Below are 21,829 nucleotides of genomic sequence, written 5' to 3'. Positions count from 1 at the left end.
TCAGTGTCTATTGCATGTCTGTACATATGTTTCTTTTTTAATTATTGTGGGGGTTTTGTTTTTTGCTGTATCTTAAATCTTACTACTACTACTACTACTATTGCTATTGCACATACAAACATCTACCCTCCTTTTCCTTTCCTCTCTTATTATTACTATTATGAATGAATACGTGAAGTCGCTCTCCTGTATATATATCTGACACACTCTGCGAGATATCGAGAGAAAAAAAGAAAAGAAAAAAAAACACGTGGTGGTGGGTTCATTGTCAGTGTAGTCTCCAGAACCATGCAAGACTCGCCAGCACCGCGAACAGGCGCGATGACACGCGAAGAAATTATGGCCGTTCGCCGAGAAAAGGAGTTTGATAATAACACACGTAAACAGTTAGAGGCTCGCTACGGTGTCGGATCAAGCAGAAGTAATAGAAATAAACGTCTCACACGTGCCAAAGCTTGGCGTTGTCCTAACTGTGGTGAGTTAAGTGTAGACGCCCGACGAGTGTGTGGCTCTTGTCTCGCCATAGAGCCGGGAGTTGTGGGAATGGTAAATGGAAATAACAGTAAGAGTACGCAGAAGCGTACTATGAACAAGAATGATTCTATTATGGGGCGTTATACAGAGAAGGAGAATGGTGTATCAGAGGATCCAATGATTGATATTCTCACACTTCCACATGGTCGTTGTTATCGTATTAGTACACCAGCAGCAGCAGCGGCCGTTGTAGTGCGGGGATCATCCGCTAAGCGAAAAACACCAGCAGAGAGAAATATGCCAATGGATACTAATGAGTATGATGATGATGAACAATTACTGGTGGTGACAACAAAAGAAGAAAAAGAAGAAAAGAAGCGGGAGGTGGATGTAAAAAAAAGTGAGGTAACAGGTTCTCGGCGTACATTGCCCTACACACATTTCATCTCGCTTCCTATTGGGAAGCTGTCCTCTGTTCGCCCACATGCAACAGCACTGCTGGAGGAAATAAAACGTCGCTGCATTAATACAGGAACAGATACGATGGTTACGGAAGACATTTTCACTACAGCACCACGCATGCATTTTACATTATTATTGCTATCACTTACAACAGAGGAGGGGGTGGCATTAGCAGTGGAACGGATGCAAATACTACAAGAAAAGGTGCGTGAGTGGAAAAAATCCATCCAACAAAATAATAATAATAATAATAATAATAATAATAATAATAATAATAATAAAGGACTGCAAGTTCGTCTTGGTGGCCTTCATGTAATGAAAGGGGGAGGACGTAATGAAAAGAAGGCTGATGTGTTATACATGGGACTTGCTGATGACGAATCGACAGCATTAGTCTCATCACTGCAAAAAATTGTTCATGAATGTTTTGCAGAACTCACTATGAGTGATCCTTCTGCAATGGAGGAGAGTAAACTGTTGCATATGACTCTTATGAATACTAAATGGCGGCGGGATAACTCCACAAATAGCAATTCTAAGAGGAGAATGAAATGGGAGCCACGTGTACCTTTTGATGCCTCATATATTCTGAAAGAGTTTGCACATGCATCACTCTCTAGTGGTGATGATGATAGCCATACTGCAGAGAGCAGGAATAACGGTATCGCATTGGAGTGTGTGGAATTGTGTTCGATCACGTATGACCCTGAGAGTGAGTGTTATCCCTCTGAATATGTTGTGACCTTGTAGCTACGATGTCTTTTTGTTGTTTTTGTTGTTGCTTTGGTGTGCGATTCGGTTGCTAACTCCATTTTTTTTTTTTTTCTGCACATATTGTTGTTGTTGTTGTTGTTGTTGTTGTTGTTGTTGTTTTTTAGCTTAAACTATCATTACCATTACTACCTTTTGATACTGATCCTATCAATTTCTCTTACGCCTTTTCTCATATTTGTCATCCTCTTTTTCTTTCTTTCTTTCCTTCTTTCTTTTTTGGTGTAGGACACTGGTGTAACGGCAAAAGACGCTGTTTTCACGCTCCGTTCATATAGAAATGTGGAACCTAGTAGAGAAACCCCTTCATATAATATTTTCACCGTTTCTCTTTTATTTCGTCTTTCGTTTTTTATCTTCTCCATTAGTGAAACTTCAAATACCTATTACATACAGAGACAATGGGTACTTTTCCTGCAGGTGGTCCTGTGAACTCAACATCTCCCCAGCTCAAAAAAAATATATATCCCTTCCTTCCTTAACAGATGTTCCCCTGTATTAAGTGGTGCATGATCGTTTCGTGTCTTTCCTGCCTTAATTATTGTGAGTGGCAGTGTGAAGGCAGATAGCGGTCAGAGATGTGAATGTTTCGCAATGCTATCCATCACTCACTTCATTTTTACCTGCAGTTGACTTTTTTTTCTCTATGTACAATATATGATCTTGCGCAATCTAATTTCTCTCGCACTTTCTTTTTCCTTTCCTTTTCCTTCTATCTCTCTGTAGCTCTCCAAATCTTCCGACAGGGCAGTGAGTCACCCTACTGCAGATGGTTGGAGTACATAGGCGGACCCATGCGGCCCCACTAGACACAGTGGAAATGGCGTTGCGGCATCGTTTGCTGGGCAGTAATGGTGCTGCTGTTGTTGTACGCGTGATTCGTCGCCGCAGTGATCTTCCTCCGCAGGCATCACCACTTTGGAAGCAAAAAGGCACCACTATAACGCCACCGAAAGTGAATAAGAGGAAAAGTGTACGAAAGGAACGCGTAATATGTGCCGCATGTCGGCTTAGTAAACTGGAGTGGCCGTACTGTGGACTCTCAGGAAATCCCCATGTTTTGGAGGAATAAACGTCATAATAGTAAAGTGTGACCTATATGAGAGGAAATAAAAATTAAAAAGTGTATCGCAACGTAACATTTACATAAACAGAGGTATTTTCTATAGTTTTTGATCACGATATCATTTTTTTTTTTTTTGTGTGTGTAGCTTATTGTTATTCTACTAATAAACTGTTCCTACTGTTTAAGGAAACAGTCGATACACATTGCTTTCCACCACGACAATTTTTACTAAAATTCTTATGGTTAAGCAGTATCAATGAACAGAAGCTACCAGATTAAAGTAAAGCACAGTAGATTAATGTCCTGCTCTGCTCAAAGACTGACGGTTACCATGTGCCTGCTCCTACCAGTGCTTCTTTCAGGGAGCGTGGAGGCCGCTAAAAGCCCACCATTTCTCTGTATTCTTCCCGTCGGTGACTCCATTACACAGGGAATCCAGAAATTGGGTTCGTTCCGAAGCCATCTGAATGATTTACTTGTCACACACGCCAATAAAACGTATGCCCTCATTGCCGGTCATGAGTTTATGGGTTTTGAGAGTGGGCACTGTAACGTAGTAAACCCTTTGGTTAAAGAAAGTATATCTGCAAGCCTTAGAGAAGAAAGTGATCCCCAGGCCCTTAACCGAGTCTCATCATTTACAATGCCCCACCAAGGACACTGTGGATGGACATCCACACAAGTACTACAGGGTCTGGAGAACATATTCAATGGCACTGCAGCAACGCCACAAGACCGTGCATGGCAAAAACATTACCGGGACACATTTCAGTCGTGTCAGGAAAAGGCGGCGGAAGCGGGAAAACGTCGTGGAGTAAAGCTATCCGTGCTCGTGGTAGCTACATTGTTTGTTGGCCATAACGATGTATTCTATTCCGCCTCTCGCTGCACGACCACACGATACAAGAAGAAGGGAAATGGAGAAAATCAAGAGTGTATAGAGCGTGTGATGGAACTGTACAGGAAAAACATCCATCGCATCCTGGAGGTGTTGAATGCCGAGTATGTGGGTCGCCAAAAACTCCCCTTGCTGGTCCTTTTTGGTCTCAACACGCCCACTAACTACCTGCCGTACGATGAACTGTTGCACTCACATATTCAAGCGGAAGTGAAGGCGTGGCAACGGCACCCTTCAGATGGGAAATGTGTTCCTCATCAGACTCGCTCTGTGGTGCGGCCGGTGAGTTTTGATGGATTTGGCAATGAAATGACGGTCGACACAACACATCCTGACATCCGTGGGTCGTCACTGCTCGGAAACTCTTGGATGACGTCGTTGTTGGCATGCCTGCGCGACGATTTGAGGGATGCAAGCGATGGCAGTGTCGATGATGTGGGGATCGACCCTGGCAGTCGTACGATAGCCGGACTCTTCTTTGTTACTCTATCTGTAGCTGTGCTGGTGTGCATGATGCGGCGAAGAAAGTCTTCCCGTCCGCGGGACTAGGTGTTATACTGGAGAATACGGAGCATAACGGGCAATGAGAAAGACTTGGGGAAGAAAGCATTGTGTGGTGCCAGTGTGCTCCATTTGTGTTGATGTAGAGGCGTTACCCATATGTGCACCCCAGTACATCTTTGTCGTTATTATTTTATTTGCTTTTCGGGTCTTCTGCGTTGGTAATTGATAGTGTGGGATGGACACGCTCCTCGTGCTTCCATCCTGGTCATCTCTCTTTACCCCTGAGACTTAACATTTGTTTATTGATTTGCTTTTTTTGCCAACGCGTTTGTTTTCAAGCCCCCTTCCCTCCACCCAACGGTGGTGTCCTTGGAAAGAATGGATGGAGAATACATATACACACACATGCGCATTTGTTTGCTCCTCTTCTTGTCTCCGTCTTTTGCTCTCTCCTCCTCCTCCTCACAATGTAATCTCAAATCACAAAGACATAAAGAAGGAAAAAAACGGATTTCTTGTTGCTCTTCAGTGTCTCTTTCGTCTGATGCGGTCTTGGCGATCGATATTCCGCTCTGCTCAAAGACTGACGGTTACCATGTGCCTGCTCCTACCAGTGCTTCTTTCAGGGAGCGTGGAGGCCGCTAAAAGCCCACCATTTCTCTGTATTCTTCCCGTCGGTGACTCCATTACACAGGGAATCCAGAAATTGGGTTCGTTCCGAAGCCATCTGAATGATTTACTTGTCACACACGCCAATAAAACGTATGCCCTCATTGCCGGTCATGAGTTTATGGGTTTTGAGAGTGGGCACTGCTGGGCTTCGAAGAGGACAGCTCGTACCATTAACAAATACCGCGCCAACGAGAGAGACTCGGAAACCCTTAACCGAGTCTCATCATTTACAATGCCTCACCAAGGACACTGTGGATGGACATCCACACAAGTACTACAGGGTCTGGAGAACATATTCAATGGCACTGCAGCAACGCCACAAGACCGTGCATGGCAAAAACATTACCGGGACACATTTCAGTCGTGTCAGGAAAAGGCGGCGGAAGCGGGAAAACGTCGTGGAGTAAAGCTATCCGTGCTCGTGGTAGCTACATTGTTTGTTGGCCATAACGATGTATTCTATTCCGCCTCTCGCTGCACGACCACACAATACAAGAAGAAGGGAAATGGAGAAAATCAAGAGTGTATAGAGCGTGTGATGGAACTGTACAGGAAAAACATCCATCGCATCCTGGAGGTGTTGAATGCCGAGTATGTGGGTCGCCAAAAACTCCCCTTGCTGGTCCTTTTTGGTCTCAACACGCCCACTAACTACCTGCCGTACGATGAACTGTTGCACTCACATATTCAAGCGGAAGTGAAGGCGTGGCAACGGCACCCTTCAGATGGGAAATGTGTTCCTCATCAGACTCGCTCTGTGGTGCGGCCGGTGAGTTTTGATGGATTTGGCAATGAAATGACAGTCGACACAACACATCCTGACATCCGTGGGTCGTCACTGCTCGGAAACTCTTGGATGACGTCGTTGTTGGCATGCCTGCGCGCCGATTTGAGGGATGCAAGCGATGGCAGTGTCGATGATGTGGGGATCGACCCTGGCAGTCGTACGATAGCCGGACTCTTCTTTGTTACTCTATCTGTAGCTGTGCTGGTGTGCATGATGCGGCGAAGAAAGTCTTCCCGTCCGCGGGACTAGGTGTTATACTGGAGAATACGGAGCATAACGGGCAATGAGAAAGACTTGGGGAAGAAAGCATTGTGTGGTGCCAGTGTGCTCCATTTGTGTTGATGTAGAGGCGTTACCCATATGTGCACCCCAGTACATCTTTGTCGTTATTATTTTATTTGCTTTTCGGGTCTTCTGCGTTGGTAATTGATAGTGTGGGATGGACACGCTCCTCGTGCTTCCATCCTGGTCATCTCTCTTTACCCCTGAGACTTAACATTTGTTTATTGATTTGCTTTTTTTGCCAACGCGTTTGTTTTCAAGCCCCCTTCCCTCCACCCAACGGTGGTGTCCTTGGAAGGATTTGATAGAAAATGAACGGGCAGGGATGTATTGATTTCTATTGTTTTTGCCACTGTATGATTTTTTAATCATGCTATAGTGTTTTATTCTTCTATGGTTCGTGGAAATGGTAGTGTCTCTTTGGATTTTGTTTCGATGCTAGCATTAGTAATGTTGTATATGTGTTGAGAAGCTCATTTTCTTTTTGCATTTTTTCCCTCTTTCTTTCTGTTTTTTTTTTTTTTTGTTTTTTCTCATATTGAATTTTCTGGTTATATGGACTGACATTCTGAGAAGCATTCTATTTTTGAAGTGGTGACGCATGATGAACATTGAGTCTGATGAGAGCAAGCGAAAGAGGCGGGGTCGTGGTGCTGGTGGTCTATTAATGGGTGATTCTAGTGAAAAGCAAGCAGAGAAAAATTTTTCTACTCTACAAATCCCACCCAGTCCATGTTCTGGAACAACTAATACGGGGCCTATAGTTGCAGATAATATCACACCTTCTCCAAGATTTGATCGCCTGCGGGTGTCGGCTAAAGATGACCGTCATGGAATACATTTAAAACGTATTAAAGAGGCAAAGCGAGTGGAAGAGTCGCGTCAACGCCGTACTGTTGCCTCACGTCCAATTACCATGAATGATTTTTACGCCACGCTCTTTCTACCCACTGTTTCAAGTGGAAATGTAGTTGAAAGTGGTAGTGGTGGTAATACTATAGCAACTCTCACAACACCTTCGCAACCTTTACAGTATGGAGAGCGTGATGCAGTACTAAAAGACGTGGAGGAGTCTTTTATTGCATGTTATTACAAGATGTATCCAGATGCATTGGAGCGGCGTAAAGAAGCAGTGGAAGAAGCAGAGCGACGTAGACGATCAACAATCGCTGCAGCACAACTTGCGTCTTTAGCTGGTGACCCCGCAAGGAGAAGAAACACCAATGCATCAACGAAAAAGGGTAAAGGAAAGAAGAAAAGAAAAGAGACGGTGTTACCACGTGAAGGGGCACCAGCATCTAATCTTAGTGTTTTATTATCCGCATTAATAGGAGCGGGGGATAGTAAGGGACTTATTACACAAGAAGCCCTTGCAGATGTACTCGCTAAGGCACCGTTTGAAGTAAAAGATTCCTCAGTATTGGAAGCCTTTTTCTTTGCTGTGCGTTCATCATCTACAGCGAAAGATACTGCTGAAAGTGATTCCGAACGTCGTTCAAATAATTCCTGCAGTACCACCGCCTCGATTGCACGGGGATTTAAACCAACTCCATCTATGCGAATCTCTAATGCACAATGTTTTCCATCTGCAGTTGTATTATCTCCATCAAGTCCCTTCACCGGTGCAGCGACCCTGCAAGCAAGTGTACGACGTGGACCACCAACAGCAGGAGGAAGTATGTATAATGCTCGCCGTACTGGATTCACACCACGATCCTCACGTGTTTTTAATACATCATCAGCTATTGCGGCAGCAGCAGCAGCGGCGGTTGCAGGTGGTGTTGGTGTTGGTAGTAGTGGAACAGAGGTGATTCCCGCTTCAGTGGTTCGAGTACGAGAGGTGTTAGCAGCAGTGGACGCACTAATGAATGGACCAGAGCTGCGTGATGTGGTGCGATCTATTTGTTTTGCTGTATTGGAGTCTGATGGATTTATACATAAAGCAACACTCCGTACATTGCGTTTGACTCGTCGGGAGGCATGTGAGGCTAAGGATGCTGTGGTAACGCCTTCTATTGTAAAAGCGTTAGGGGACGCTCTTGAACTCATGCTACAGGAAGAGGAACAGGAATACATACGTACACAGTTGAAAGATAAACGTCGTAAAAATAAAAGCAAAGCTCCTACGCTTCTTCCTCATCAAAAGTCAGCTATCCCATTACATATGATGCGACGTTCACATATGAGTCGAAAAGAATTTTTTAAATTTTTTGATGAATTACCAATTTTTGCCGCATCTTTTATGCATGTATGGCTTCCTACCTTCTTTGCTACTAACTGGCCACCGGTAAAGCAGTCGGCAGGATATGATACACACACCGATGACGCAATAGATGATTACTTTGATGATAATGAGAACAGCAACACTGCCAACAATAATATCAGTAATATGACAAGTAATAGCAATGCTTTCGCTCATGGTATATTTGGAGAATCAAAGTCACAACGTGAAGTGTTTGATTGGGAAAAAGTTGCGACAGGATCTTTGGCGTCATTGCTTCGTAGTTCAGTACAACGTCGTAATTTGGCACGAAAGATTGTCTCTGAACGTTTAGATCACATGAAACTATCGGTGCCAGAAGATAGTGATGTAATGGCATGAGGTTTATAGGTGTTTGTGTCTGTGTACATGTATGTTTGTTGTTGTTGTCGTTTTTCTCTTTGTGGTGGTGGTGGTGGTTGGTTTCTTTGTCAGGTTTTTCTTTTTTTTTTCTGATGTTGTTCTTGGATTATTGATGTTGAGGATGTAATTTTTTTTTCGTTTCTGTGCTGATGGACGTGGGGTCTCTCTTGATATTGTAGAAGTGCGTATATTGCTGTTAATTACTATTAGTGTTATCTACACTATCAGCAACTAGAATAGTTTCACCAGGAGACTCTTCTTACCTGGAAACCAAAAACCCACCCCCTCATTTCAAACCATAGCATACAGAAATGATAGAGTTTATTTTATATCCGAGGATCATTATTATACATTGTACTCCCTACCAAGGAAGCACACTCCAGCAAGGCGATGTTGAGGTACATTTATAGTTTCCTCAATTTATGTATATCTTTTATATCCACCATTTCGTTTTTCTTTTTTTTTTCTTTCTCTCTTACATCAATACAAATGATATTCTTTTTTAAAGAATATATGATGACATAGAATTGTAACATTTTCTTTTTTTCTCTATTTCTGCCATTTTCAGAGTGTGATTGCTTTTCTCCCTTGTGTTTTTTTTTTCCCCTCTTCTTTGTTTCTCGTTTCTCTCTCTCTCTCTCTCTGTGCGTGTAAAACCATTGCTTTGGAAATCCACACATAAACATTTAATATATATATATACAAACTAACGTATATTTAAAGCGCAGACACTTTATTTATTCCCATCAGCAGCAGCAGTACTTCGTAATATGAACGTTGCTGTGAGTGGCTCCTCATCTGCAGTGGCGGGTGGTGATGTTAAAGGGGCCGATAAGGCTCTCTCCGAACTCACCGCACTTCTCCCAGAACGTTGGGAAGAACGTGGTGGGGCTGTCACCCGGGCTATGAGTGGTTTACTGCAGAATCCCTTCTTTAGTGCGGGGGCGGGATTATATCTATTAACCTTTGCCGGCGCCGCCACCCGTTCTCTTTCTGTGGCCGTACAAACCGCACTCCGTCGTCGCTTTGTCGTATCGATGGAACTAACGAGTCAGGATGAGAGTTTTGCTTGGATGGTGCGGTGGCTGGCGCAGAACCCTGCTTTTTATGTCCAGCAGGTGAGTGTTACCACACGTAATACCACGATTTACTCCAACGATGAATCCTCGCATGAGTGTTTGTACGCCCCATGTACAAATGTGCGTCATTGGTTTTGGTACAATAACCGCCCCATGCTGCTCCAACGTCGCCGTGTAGAAACGCAGGCGATGGGCACAGATGTGTTGGAAACAATGCAGTTCTCCACCATTGGCCTCTCCGCACGTGTGATGCAGGAGATGGTGGAGGACGCCCATCGACTGACGTCCTTGCGCAACAGTGACCATACTGTGATTTATCAAAATAGCGGTGGGCGATGGACGCGACAAGATCCCCGTCGTCGTCGTCCGATGCATTCGGTTGTATTAGACGGCCACACCGCCGCGGAGTTATTGCAGGATGTAAAACTCTTCTTACGTAGTGGACGTTATTATGAAGATCTCGGGGTTCCGTATCGTCGTGGGTATTTACTGCATGGACCACCAGGGTGTGGAAAGAGTAGTGCCGTGATGGCGTTAGCGGGGGAACTGCGACTCGCCATTTGCCCGTTAAGTCTATCCGGGCGTGGACTCAGTGATGATGCGCTTATTGGACTATTAAATACCGCCCCACTGCGGTCTATTGTATTGTTAGAAGATATTGACCGCGCCTTTAGTGCCGATAGTCATATTACGATGAGTGGACTCCTTAATGCGTTAGACGGCGTAGCCGCACAGGAGGGGCGATTAGTGTTTATGACCACTAATCACGTGGAACGGTTGGATGATGCACTAATTAGACCAGGACGGTGTGATGTGAAGGTGGAGATTGGATTACTCTCGCCCAGTCAAGCCAGGCAATTATACCGTAAGTTCTTTCCAAACTCCACAGAGGCACAACAGGAGCAATTCGCAACTCAAATCCCACCACGTACGTTAAGTGTGGCGCAGATTCAATCGCATCTCTTTTTACATCGTGATAGTGCAGAGGCTGCGATTACGGCATTACCGGGATTTCTGCAAACAGTAAAATCGTTTGAAGTGCGGGTGCAACGAGCACGAGAAAAGGAAGAAGCCATGACACGTATGAGACGAGCACCTATGCTACACAATCTCTAAACTCCTCTTATTTTTCTTCTTTTTCTCACTGTGTGTATGTATGTTGGTTTGCTTGTTTCTCGCCTCTATTCGTCTTTATTCCTCTTGTAATGGAAAGAGATTGTGTACATAAGATGATGCAATAAAGAGAATACACTCGGTTAGGGAAAGAAGGAAGGAAAGTGAGAAAAGGTAATGGTGGTGTTTGTATGGAGTAAAGAGGAGTAACAGTGAAGATCTCTGTGAAGCATAGGGGATAAAAAAAAAAGAATGAAATCGGAAAAAGACAGATGCTTGAAAAAGAGTGTTTTATTTTTTTTTCTTTTCTTTTTTGCCATTCATCCCTGTACACAGACACACGTATAATATATGTACGCACTTTATTTCCCGCTCAAGACGAAACATTCAAATCTATTAATCTATCTATTTATTTATCTATTGGGCAATCTAATATATATATATATATATATATATATATATATATATGTATAGATAGATAGATACGTATAACATTGTTGTAATGATATCTCTGCATTTGTTGCTTGCTCTTCTTAATAGAAGTAGTGACTATTTATTGTTGGATTAGATTTCTCTGCTATCTGTACAGTGAGGCATCGTCCATACGCCTTGACGTCTCTTCACATTTTTTTCTTATTATTATTATTATTATTATTATTATTAAAGGGAGGTAGATAGACGAAAAAAATAATAATAAAGGGTCGACTCACATGTCAACACACGAAATACCCGACAAAAACGGAAATGGTAATAATACACTCTACCTCCTACGTTTAAAAGAAAACAATTTTTCCCAGAACCAACGCCTTATATGCGCCCAACAACAACAGGAACAAAAACAATCTGCTTTATTGGTAAGACGTCGAGTTGTACGAGTTCCTCCATTAACTACCGGTATTATTCCCACAAGAGAAGATCAGGAGGCGTATAATAATAATAATAATAATAATAATAATAATAATAATAATTCACATCCAAATAAAGGTGCAGTGAGAGCTATAGCCGCAGGTGACCGTCCCCCATCGCAACAACAACAATTATTATTATTATTATTACCATTATCTCAAGAACAACAATTACGATCACCGCAGCAATTACCATCACAACGGCAACAATTACGATCACCGCAGCAATTACCATCACAACGGCAACAATTACGATCACCGCAGCAACAACGATCACCATCACAACAATTACGATCACCTCCCCAGCAACAACGATCACCATCACAACAACAACGTCCACGACAGTTATCATCAGAACAGGAACAGTTACCGCCGCCTCAAAAACAACGACAACAACAACAAGTGAACAGGACGGCTTCAACTCCACAGCGGGGAGTTAATTCTTCATCGCCGCAGTCCCAGCATTCCCTACCGGCATTAGGAGGACGATCGCCTATTGCGAGCAAACTGTCTGTTAGTAACAGAGATGGCACTGTTAAAGGAACCGCGCCGCTTGAATTAAGTGGCCGCTGTTGTGTTTGCCGTGAAAATCTCTCTGTGATTGTGTTGGTGCCGTGCCATCATTTGTGTCTCTGTGTAGAGTGTGCCAGACAGTTGCGGCGGCGAAATTGCCCCTACTGTAATACGGCCTTCACACGAGTTGCACGTGTCTACGTAACTTAACTAAATAGGAAATTGGTAAGAAAAAAAAAGAGAACGAAAAGAAGGAAGAAAAGAAAGCGAATTTGATGGAAATAGAGTCATTATTATTATATTTCTTTTTATATTTAAATGATTTTTTTTTTTTACGTGTGCAGACACATTACTATATAATTTTTTTCTTTTCCTGAGATGCAGGTTCCTGTCGCATACTCAACTCATTTCTTTAGGGGGTATTTCTTTTTAGGTTTTTTTTCTTTCTAGTTACTGTTTTGTTACTATTATTATTATTATTATTATTATTATTATTATTATTATTATTATTATTATTATTATTATTATTATTATTATTATTATTATTATTATTATTATTAATTTTTATTCACTCTTAGTTCAATTACGATTACTATGCGCAATGAGTATGAGGCAAGTGATGGGTACGGAGAACGATATAAATAGAAATATAGATAGAAAGAAAATATAAGAATGATCTCTATTACCCTGACACTTTTCAAGTTTATTTCGACAAGAGATTCACGATAGAGTAATCTAGTAAGATGGCGGTATTCATTTTATTTTCATATGTACATATATTTATTTGTTTGTTTGTTTGTACATCTCAATAATTAATTTCTTCTTCTTTACTTTACACTTCAACCAAAAAGGAGAAACATAAAGCTAGTAAGCAAACAGAGAAACCAAACAAAAGAAAAAGAAACACTTACTTACTTACATATAGTATATAAAATGCCTTCTGGAAACGGTTGTCGGGCGAATCAAAGACGTGCACGAGAACAGGCGAAGGATCAACGCGCTGGCGCCCCACACACCGCAGAGGATCGTAAGAAACACGAAGCAGCAAAGAACGCCATTCAGTGTGTTTTGTGTTTTCAGGGATTTCCCCGAACTGTACGCCGTGCGGAGTTGGAACAACACGTTGAGAGTCGCCACGCAAAGGCCAATAAGACCGTTGAGGAACTCTTTCCTAACTTTACTGAATAGTCCGGTTATCGAGATGCTTCTCTTGAGCATACGTCAAAAGGAGGAGAAATATATATATATATATATGAAGAAGAGAAATAAATGAACGTACTCTATGTTGCTGGTGTCGTTGTTTATGTTTGTGTGTGTGTTGTTGTTTTATTACTATTTTGCATGAAAACCGGATTTTCTGAGATAAAGTAATAATAATTTTTTTTTAAGCGGGGGAGGCAGGGAGAGTAGGAGAAATGAAGGAAATCATGAGAAACGAGCATTACTCTTGCTCTCTGTTAAATATTTCGTCATATATGAAGTGGAAATATGCATTATTTTCTACCTTCACTTGTGTGTAAGTGTGTGGGTGGGTGGTATGACCAATATATATATATATATATGATTTATTTGCTTATATGCGTTTTAACGACTGTTTATTCTTTTCTCTGAGAATACTACACTCAGAGAGAAAGAAATAGGGAGAAAAGTGTATTGTATCAGAGTAATTGCTTGGTTTGCCTTTCCATTCTGTGATAAACAGTGAAACAGTTAAACCGCAAAGATCGAAAGAAAAAAAGGGAATACCAAATAAACACAAGAAAGCATTTAATAGTAATAATAATAATAATAATAATAATAATAATAATAATAATAATATATATATATGTCTCGACTGATCCAGCACTACAGTACCTGTAAGACGGCTTTTCTATGTTGTGATATTCAAGAAAAACTGGAATCCCGCGTGGCGAACTTCGCCAATTGTGTTTTTGTATCTAATCGCTTCGCCGCCATTCATAGTGCATTAGGCGAGAAACACAGTCTTTTCATCGTAACAGAACAATACCCAAAAGGCGTTGGCCCAACCTCACGGCACATTCAACTCCCACCAGACGCCCACGTATACCCAAAAACACAGAGTTCCATGTTATTACCACAAGTCCTACAACTTGTGCAGGTGCCAGAGGTGCGGCAGGTGGTGTTGTGGGGAAATGAAACACATGTGTGTGTTCTGCAAACTGCCGCGGCTTTGTTAGACATTGGAATGATGGTCGTCGTCGCATTAGATGGATGTGGGAGCCAGTGCGAATTGGATCACACAACGGCGGTGCAGTTATTACAGTCGTGGACGCGGGATGGGTGTTATGTTTCCACGTCGGAGTCTATTTTAATGCAGTTGTTGCGGGATGCGGCGGATCCAATGTTTAGGACGGTGGCACCTCTTATGAAGGAGAAGCCCCCACTGCGTTAAACCCATTCCAATATATATATATATATATATATATATATATTATTTAATTTATTTATTTATATTTAAATAATAAGGAGACTTTCTTCCTTTTATTCCGTTCGTGTTTTTTTTTTTTTCCTTCTCTTAATGATCGATATTACAGAATAAAGAAGGCGTTTTTTTTTTTTTGCGCTTTTGTCTTTGCACGGTTGCTTTACTCATGAAAGGTAAAGTGATAGTGTTATTATTATTATTATTATTATTATTATTATTATTATTATTATTATTATTATTATTATTATTATTATTGCCAACGTTGCTGGGGTTTTCTTTTGTTGTCGTTATTTTTTTTCTTTCACTCATTGCAGTATGATACTTCTTGCAGCTGGTATCTCATAGTCTGCCTGTCTCTCTCTCTCTCTCATATGTATATACTTTGTATACTATTTAAGGGATAGAAATAGTAAATATATACATAATTATTTTCTATTATTAACTCTTTTTTTTCTTTTATTTGTTTATAATATTCCCGTACATTAGCTCTCGCGTACAGGTACTCTCACTTACCCATACATATATACACATTCACATATTTATTTATTTGCTTATAGATATATCTATACAGATATAGATATCGTCAGAGATTTAAGAAATATCAAATTGACTGTTACTAAAAACAAGAAGAACAACACGAGTGGGTCTTTATCAAAGCAGCAAACACCAAAAGCCATATAAAAAAAAAAGAAAAGAATAAAACAAAAGAAATACTGTTATTTACCGTAAAGGAAGAGGGAGAGATAGTTTCAATGTTCTCACGTCTCACTACCCCATTACGCACAACAGCAAAAATAACAACACCGACACTTGTGGGAGTTCAACACGGTGTGTTATTTCTCTCCTATCGACACACCAGCCGTGTGGGAAAAAGAAAGAAGCAGCAGCAAGAAAAAGGAAAAGAAAAAGAATTACAACAACAATTACAATTACTACAAAAAGAAAAAGAGGAATATGAAGAGAAGAAACAATCTAAACGTCGTATGGCAACAGTGAAGCATCAAGATATATTACGTACAGTCGAACCACCCATTTCACCCATCATTCAGCCCCTGGTGCCTCCAGTACCAAACACCACTGCAGAGAAACAACGAGAAGAAGTGATGAAAGTTATAAAGAAGGAAAGGTATAACAATACGAATAAGAATAAGAATGATGATAATAATATGAAGAACAAGAAAACCAACAGTGGAAAGAGGAGCCGAAAGAAGAAGATGGAGGAGAAGGAAATGGAAGAAGAGGAAGAAGAAGTGGTATCGTCAAGGAAGAAAAAAAGAGAAAAGAAGCATGTGGCGACAATGGAGAAGAATAAGACTAATAATAATAATAATAATAATAATAATAATAATATAGAAAAAGATGAGACACAACCACTGGAACAAATATCCATTGAAAGAGAAAAGATAAACTCAACTCCTTCCAATGATGTTATACAGAATAATGGCGATGAGGATGATGCTGATGGTATTGTAGATGAAGAAAGTCAGCAGTTTATGAAGTTATTGCAGGATGAGGCTCAACGACGTCAAAAGGAACAACAAAAATCATCTCAACGACGAGTATCTGAAGTGAAAGATGATGAGACGGCGTATCTTGCGCAGTTGGAAGGTACGGCAAGAAGCGAAACTCCTCCCTCTGGAAATGCGAGTCCAACAACATTAACAACAACAGCAACAACAACAAAAGTAAAAGAAAAGGATATAACGACTAATACTGCTAATAGTAATAGTAATAGTACACAAGATGGAGGAGCGGCGGCGGGGGATGATGATAATGATGAGGAGCCTCTTAGTGCGGCCCAACGCCGTGCGGTATCATTAGCGCGGGATGGACACAATCTATTTATTACCGGCGGTGCTGGAACCGGCAAGTCGCGTGTAATTCGTGCAATTGTGCGTGAACTGCGGGATTCTGCACGGCGTGTTGTGTTTGTAACCGCCACCACAGGCGTGGCCGCACTGCACGTGCGTGGATCGACTATAAATAGTTTCGCCGGTGTTCGCTTTGGCGATGGGGAGGCGCGGGAATTACTGCAGTGGGTCCGTCGTAATCGCCGGGCCGCTGGGCGTTGGCGGTATTGTGAAACTCTCATTATTGATGAAATCTCCATGATGGATCCCGCGTTGTTGGATAAATTAGATGTGATTGCCCGTGCCATTCGCCGTGGTCGTGGTACGGAAGTGTTTGGTGGGATTCAAGTCATTTTATGTGGGGATTTCCTGCAGCTTCCGCCTATTCCATCCCGTCGTAGACATAGTGGGGGACAGCAGTCGCAGCAGCGTGAAAATAATGAAGATAATAATGATAATAATAATGATGATGAAGAGGAGGAAGGGAAAAAACCAAAGTTACGATATTGCTTTGAGAGTGAGACTTGGAAGGCATTACACCTCACACCTGTGGTATTGCAGCATAAGTTTAGACAAAATCAGGATGCCTCCTTTCAACGTGTATTGGATGATGTACGCCTCGGTGTACTCTCAAGAAAGAGTTATGAGATGTTGCTTTCCCGTACAGTTACACCAGTGACTAGTGGTGCAAGGCCCAGAAAGGGTCATTTAACTTCTCTCACAGATAACAATATTAATATTAATAATGATGATGATGATGATAATAATAATAATAATAATAATAATAATAATGGTAGTGTTAAGAAGGATCAGCATGTACGGTTATGTGCCACAAATAAAGAAGTGGAGGCCCGTAATGCGAAACACTTTATTGCGTTAGAGCCAAAAGGTATAATGACACTTCCCACACCAAAACTAAAGAGTGAAAAAGGATTGCGTGAGGAGAATGAACGTTTGTTGCGTGCATGCATGGGAATTGATGAACCCTATAATGATACTATTAATACTGGTCCTAAGAGTGATAATGATGGATTGTGTGAATTCACACAAGAAGAGAAGGATGAAGATACACTACATCCATTACAAGTATATCGTGCCTACGATACACACGAGAATGATGAGAATGATGGTATTATCCACAATAAGAATAATCATAATAGTAATAAGAGTAACGGCCTTCATACTTCTCTCCCACCTTCATGGGTAAAGTTTGAGGACAGTACACTTCCCACCGAACTTTCCCTTAAAGTAGGTACACGTGTCATGCTCCTACAGAACGTTTCCCTACGCTTTGGTTTAGTGAATGGCTCCGTGGGTGAAGTGGTCGGTTTTTTACATCCACGTGAACTTATTGAACTCGTCCTGCGTGCCCCGCGTGAACATCACGTTCCATCAGCGCGTGGATCGGCATTACTGCAGCGCGGTGGATTTAAAACATTACATGATGCCTTTCGTTGTGTGGATACGGCGGCGGGGCAATCGCTCTTTTACGTCCTTCGGCAGCGGGGATTGCGTTATCGCGATATCAATCAGACAACATACACAGATGTGTATGGTAGAGATCATGTACAGATTGTAAGGCGTCTGGTAGGACTTGATCTATCATTATTACCATCATTATCACATCAACAAGAAGAAGAAGATTATGAAGAGTGTAGAGGTTGTGAAAATGAAAGTGAAGGTGAATTTCGACGTATGCGATTGCCAATTGTGCGGTTAGATCTACAGCCACAGTATCACACACTGCGTAAAAGCCGTTATGACACATCTACACAAAATGGACACAATAATAATAATAATAATAATAATAATAATAATAATAATAATAGTGGGAAAGGGATTGTACGTCTTCCACGTCATGTGTATGCGTTTGTATCGCCCATTTCACATCAGTGGTATATGGGCGATACGGTAGTGGCCACACGTACACAAATTCCATTACGACAGGCGTGGGCTATTACAGTACATAAGGCGCAGGGTCTCACTATCTCTCATATTGAAGTTTCTATGCATCGTTTCTTTTCGCCTGGTCAGGCCTATGTGGCTCTAAGCCGTAGTCCGTGTTTAGAGAATATAAGACTAACGAATTTTAAGCAGAATAGTATTCGTGCTTGTCCCATTGCGAAACAGTTTCACGCGAGTTTAGAACAAGAACAAGAACAAGCGGAATTGGATAATGAATTTTCTATAGAATTTTAACTTGCGAAAGAAAGATGAGAAGATCAGACATGGCTAATGTCTATGAATGAATAGATAGAAAAAGAAAGGAAGAAAGAACAGACTTCTTAAAAAAAAAAAGAAGAGTTGGAGATTTACCAGATGGTACAGAATGAAGTGGGAAAAAAAACAGTGAAAAGACGAAATATATATATATATATATGAGGGTGTATAGAAATGGCAGAGAAGATTGTAGAGAAAGAGGCATTGCTCTTCTTCTTGTTGTTGTTTTTGCTTTTTTGCCTTCTGTTTGTACCGTTGCATTCCATTTTGTTGATACCATTATTATTTATTTATTCTTTTCTTCTTCTTCACTTTTTTTCTTCTTTTACTTGTTGTATTTCCCCTGTTACAGCAGGTGTAGGTTGTGCGCAAGGGAAACAGGACGATAACGTAGTGCTGTGGTGGAGGACAGACAGACACACACTCACACTCAGAAAGAGAAGATCCTTTTATTGACTTATATCAAAGAGCGCAAAAGAGGAAGAAAAGAGAAAAAAAAAAGAAAAACAGCAACAAAGGGGGGTTTGTGGGAACCTTTGTGTATCCTTAATTCTCTTCCATTGTCTTTTTATTATTATTATTATTATTATTATTATTATTATTATTTATTAGTGCAGTAGCAACAGTAGCAGTATTATCACTAATATTAGCATTTATAAGTATCACCACATACACACAGACGCACCCCACCCCATATATATATACGTCTACGTGCTTACTTATAGTGACTGCAAGGAGTTCAGAGATCGTTAGATTTAGAGCGAAAGGAAAGTAGCGAAAACAGCAAAAAAAAAGGTAAGAAAAGGAATAATAAGAAGAAAATCAAGAAAGAAGTTCTTGAGGTAGAAAAAAAAAAAGAACATTTCTTTCGTTTTCTTTTCCTTCTTTTTACTTTGTTTTCTTTCTTATTTATCCCTCTATATATCTCCCTCTATTTCTTTCTCGCGGTACCTCCATTGCTTTCGCTTTTTTTTTTCGGGTTTGTGTTGGAGTCTCTGTAAGTAAGAGTAATAAAAGAGAAAAGGAAAAAAAGAAGAAGATAAAAATAGTGTGTATTTGTGTGTTGGTACTTTGATTTCACTTCGTTCTTACTGTTATCATCATCGTTGTCTTTGAGTCTGGAAATATACACAAAAGTACATTACTTTGCACAAAAGTAGGGAAAAAAAAACGAGAAGAAAAGAAAAGCGAAACCACCTCGAACGTATTGATATACAGGGGGAAAAACAAAACAAAAGGGAGGTGCAAAGAGATTTTTAAACTTTATAAATCGGAAAAGAAAGATTACGAAAAAAAAAACGAGGAAATAAATAAAGCGAAAATCTAATAGGGCGTGGAAGGGGAGAAAGGCGAAAAAAAAGCAACAACCACAACAACGAACAACAAAGAGGGAAAAGAAGGAAAAAAAAAGTCGTACAATAAAGCTTGGCAAAACGAAGGAGAAGGAGAAAGAAGAATAATAGTAGTATTACTATTAGTAGAAGAATGCATAAGAGCAATCAAGAGTTAAGTAAACCCACTATTGTGGGTGATTTCAAGGTTTATAATGTGGGGGGATCGCAATTTGAGGTCCCGAAGAAGTATACACTGCTTAAAATACTTGGTATGGGAGCATATGGTATTGCCTGCAGTTGTCTAAATGAGGAAACACAAGATAAGGTATCCATTAAAAAGTGTCGTGATGTATTTCGTGACCTGGAAGATGGAAAGCGTGTACTACGCGAAGTGGCCATGATGCGTTTTTTCCATCATGAAAATCTGCTGCATATAATAGATATTCTACCACCCATAAAAGACTTCAATGAGTTTCGTGATGTTTATATTGTAACCCCGTTAATGGATGTGGATATGAATGTCGTCCTTCGCTCACGTCAGGTGTTAGAGGAGACGCATGTGCGCTACTTTGTGTATCAAATCCTGCGTGGATTGAAGTATTTACATAGTGCGGGTGTGGCCCACCGTGATCTAAAACCAGCAAATCTCGTCACCGACATCTCATGTGAATTAAAGATCATTGACTTTGGCCTTTCCCGCAGTGTAACGGTGCCGCATCATGAATTAACAGATTACGTCATTACCCGCTGGTACCGCCCACCGGAGTTATTGCTGGAAAACAGTTATTACAACACCGCGGTGGATATCTGGTCGGTGGGTTGTATTATGGCGGAGATGTACAATCGCAAACCGGTACTTCCCGGGCGTAATACAATGGACCAGCTGCGGCTGATCTGCACACACATTGGAAAACCCCCGCCGGAGATGGTAGACAATGCGGAGGCGTTAGAAAAACTGCAGGATCTGCCGGACGGCACATTGGACATGCGCAAACTCGTGCCGGGACTCACGAATCCCGACGGCGTTGACTTTCTCACTAAAATGTGGGAATTGGATCCGTGCAAGCGGCCATCGGCGGCGGAGTTGTTGCGGCATCCGTTTATGGCGCCCTTGCATGATGAGGAGGACGAGCCGGAGTGTCCATCGCCCTTCACGTGGCCGTATGAACTGCAGGAGTTAAACGTGCAGGCCCTGCGGCGGGCGTTCTGGAAGGATATATGTGCGTATAATCCACAACTGCTGGCACAGATGCCCTCCTCGCCTAAATAAATAGTATTAACGAGAAGGAAGGAGAAATAGAGAGAGAGAGAGAGTAGTGATGTGGGAGCAATCAAGATATATATATATATATATATATAATATATATGATTTCTGTTTGTTTGTCTCTATTTCGGTCAAGCTGTGTATGTTTTTGGTTTTTGTTTTTTATACCTCTTTCACCCGATCATTTTTATTCGGTATTACTGCACAGCAAATGCACATGTGTGTATGCAATGTGTGTGAAATATCACTTGTTTTTTTTTTGTTGTTGTTATCTTTATTGCAGATAGACTTTGTTTGAACTTTGCTCAGCGTTAATTGCGTACTTTTAGGTGATACTGAAGAGAAATATGAGGTGGAAAAAGAAAAGAGGTGGGATTGGAAGAAGGGGTGTGTGTCTGTGTGTTTGTGGCTGTACGTACGAACGATCAGATACGTGTATGTGTGTTTATATATATATTGTTCTTTTCTTTTTTTTCCCCCCCAAGAGATTGATTGGTTATAATTGAATTCTTCTTGCATATTCCTTTGATTCCTTGCTCTTATGCGTTTGGCCAATCTTTTTTTTT

The 21,829-nt window shown here is 41.2% G+C and overlaps 11 protein-coding genes across 11 annotated transcripts; all 11 read left to right on the top strand.

Moving 5' to 3' along the window:
* Positions 1-288: 288 nt before the first annotated feature.
* Positions 289-1,686, top strand: LSM04_007359 (Protein kinase A anchor protein; the record flags this gene model as incomplete). The annotated part of the gene is made up of 1 exon (XM_067338258.1): positions 289-1,686. The coding sequence occupies one exon, from the start codon at positions 289-291 to the stop codon at positions 1,684-1,686; it is 1,398 nt and encodes a 465-aa protein (XP_067188236.1).
* Positions 1,687-2,476: 790 nt separating this feature from the next.
* LSM04_007263 (uncharacterized protein) lies at positions 2,477-2,779 on the top strand (the record flags this gene model as incomplete). Its single annotated transcript, XM_067338257.1, has 1 exon — positions 2,477-2,779. The coding sequence occupies one exon, from the start codon at positions 2,477-2,479 to the stop codon at positions 2,777-2,779; it is 303 nt and encodes a 100-aa protein (XP_067188233.1).
* A 250-nt stretch (positions 2,780-3,029) lies between these two features.
* LSM04_009382 (uncharacterized protein) lies at positions 3,030-4,220 on the top strand (the record flags this gene model as incomplete). The annotated part of the gene is made up of 1 exon (XM_067338256.1): positions 3,030-4,220. The coding sequence occupies one exon, from the start codon at positions 3,030-3,032 to the stop codon at positions 4,218-4,220; it is 1,191 nt and encodes a 396-aa protein (XP_067188267.1).
* Positions 4,221-4,719: 499 nt separating this feature from the next.
* LSM04_009491 (GDSL lipase/esterase) lies at positions 4,720-5,883 on the top strand (the record flags this gene model as incomplete). Its single annotated transcript, XM_067338255.1, has 1 exon — positions 4,720-5,883. One exon carries the CDS (start codon positions 4,720-4,722, stop codon positions 5,881-5,883), a length of 1,164 nt encoding a protein of 387 aa, XP_067188268.1.
* Positions 5,884-6,520: 637 nt separating this feature from the next.
* LSM04_001001 (uncharacterized protein) lies at positions 6,521-8,518 on the top strand (the record flags this gene model as incomplete). The annotated part of the gene is made up of 1 exon (XM_067338254.1): positions 6,521-8,518. One exon carries the CDS (start codon positions 6,521-6,523, stop codon positions 8,516-8,518), a length of 1,998 nt encoding a protein of 665 aa, XP_067188173.1.
* A 791-nt stretch (positions 8,519-9,309) lies between these two features.
* Positions 9,310-10,734, top strand: LSM04_008017 (BCS1; the record flags this gene model as incomplete). The annotated part of the gene is made up of 1 exon (XM_067338253.1): positions 9,310-10,734. The coding sequence occupies one exon, from the start codon at positions 9,310-9,312 to the stop codon at positions 10,732-10,734; it is 1,425 nt and encodes a 474-aa protein (XP_067188244.1).
* Positions 10,735-11,441: 707 nt separating this feature from the next.
* On the top strand, positions 11,442-12,359 carry LSM04_002679 (uncharacterized protein; the record flags this gene model as incomplete). The annotated part of the gene is made up of 1 exon (XM_067338252.1): positions 11,442-12,359. The coding sequence occupies one exon, from the start codon at positions 11,442-11,444 to the stop codon at positions 12,357-12,359; it is 918 nt and encodes a 305-aa protein (XP_067188186.1).
* Positions 12,360-13,082: 723 nt separating this feature from the next.
* On the top strand, positions 13,083-13,337 carry LSM04_002870 (At2g23090-like protein; the record flags this gene model as incomplete). Its single annotated transcript, XM_067338251.1, has 1 exon — positions 13,083-13,337. The coding sequence occupies one exon, from the start codon at positions 13,083-13,085 to the stop codon at positions 13,335-13,337; it is 255 nt and encodes an 84-aa protein (XP_067188191.1).
* A 637-nt stretch (positions 13,338-13,974) lies between these two features.
* LSM04_008943 (Isochorismatase-like) lies at positions 13,975-14,562 on the top strand (the record flags this gene model as incomplete). The annotated part of the gene is made up of 1 exon (XM_067338250.1): positions 13,975-14,562. The coding sequence occupies one exon, from the start codon at positions 13,975-13,977 to the stop codon at positions 14,560-14,562; it is 588 nt and encodes a 195-aa protein (XP_067188263.1).
* Positions 14,563-15,347: 785 nt separating this feature from the next.
* LSM04_009126 (DNA helicase Pif1-like) lies at positions 15,348-18,644 on the top strand (the record flags this gene model as incomplete). The annotated part of the gene is made up of 1 exon (XM_067338249.1): positions 15,348-18,644. One exon carries the CDS (start codon positions 15,348-15,350, stop codon positions 18,642-18,644), a length of 3,297 nt encoding a protein of 1,098 aa, XP_067188264.1.
* Positions 18,645-20,150: 1,506 nt separating this feature from the next.
* Positions 20,151-21,269, top strand: LSM04_007455 (Protein kinase domain; the record flags this gene model as incomplete). The annotated part of the gene is made up of 1 exon (XM_067338247.1): positions 20,151-21,269. One exon carries the CDS (start codon positions 20,151-20,153, stop codon positions 21,267-21,269), a length of 1,119 nt encoding a protein of 372 aa, XP_067188238.1.
* Between the last annotated feature and the right edge of the window lie 560 nt (positions 21,270-21,829).

Source organism: Trypanosoma melophagium (assembly GCF_022059095.1).
Source record: "Trypanosoma melophagium isolate St. Kilda chromosome Unknown ctg38segment1, whole genome shotgun sequence".
NCBI lineage: Eukaryota > Euglenozoa > Kinetoplastea > Trypanosomatida > Trypanosomatidae > Trypanosoma > Trypanosoma melophagium.
The sequence above is the reverse complement of the archived record's forward strand: the minus strand, read 5'-3'. Positions and strand labels throughout refer to the sequence as shown.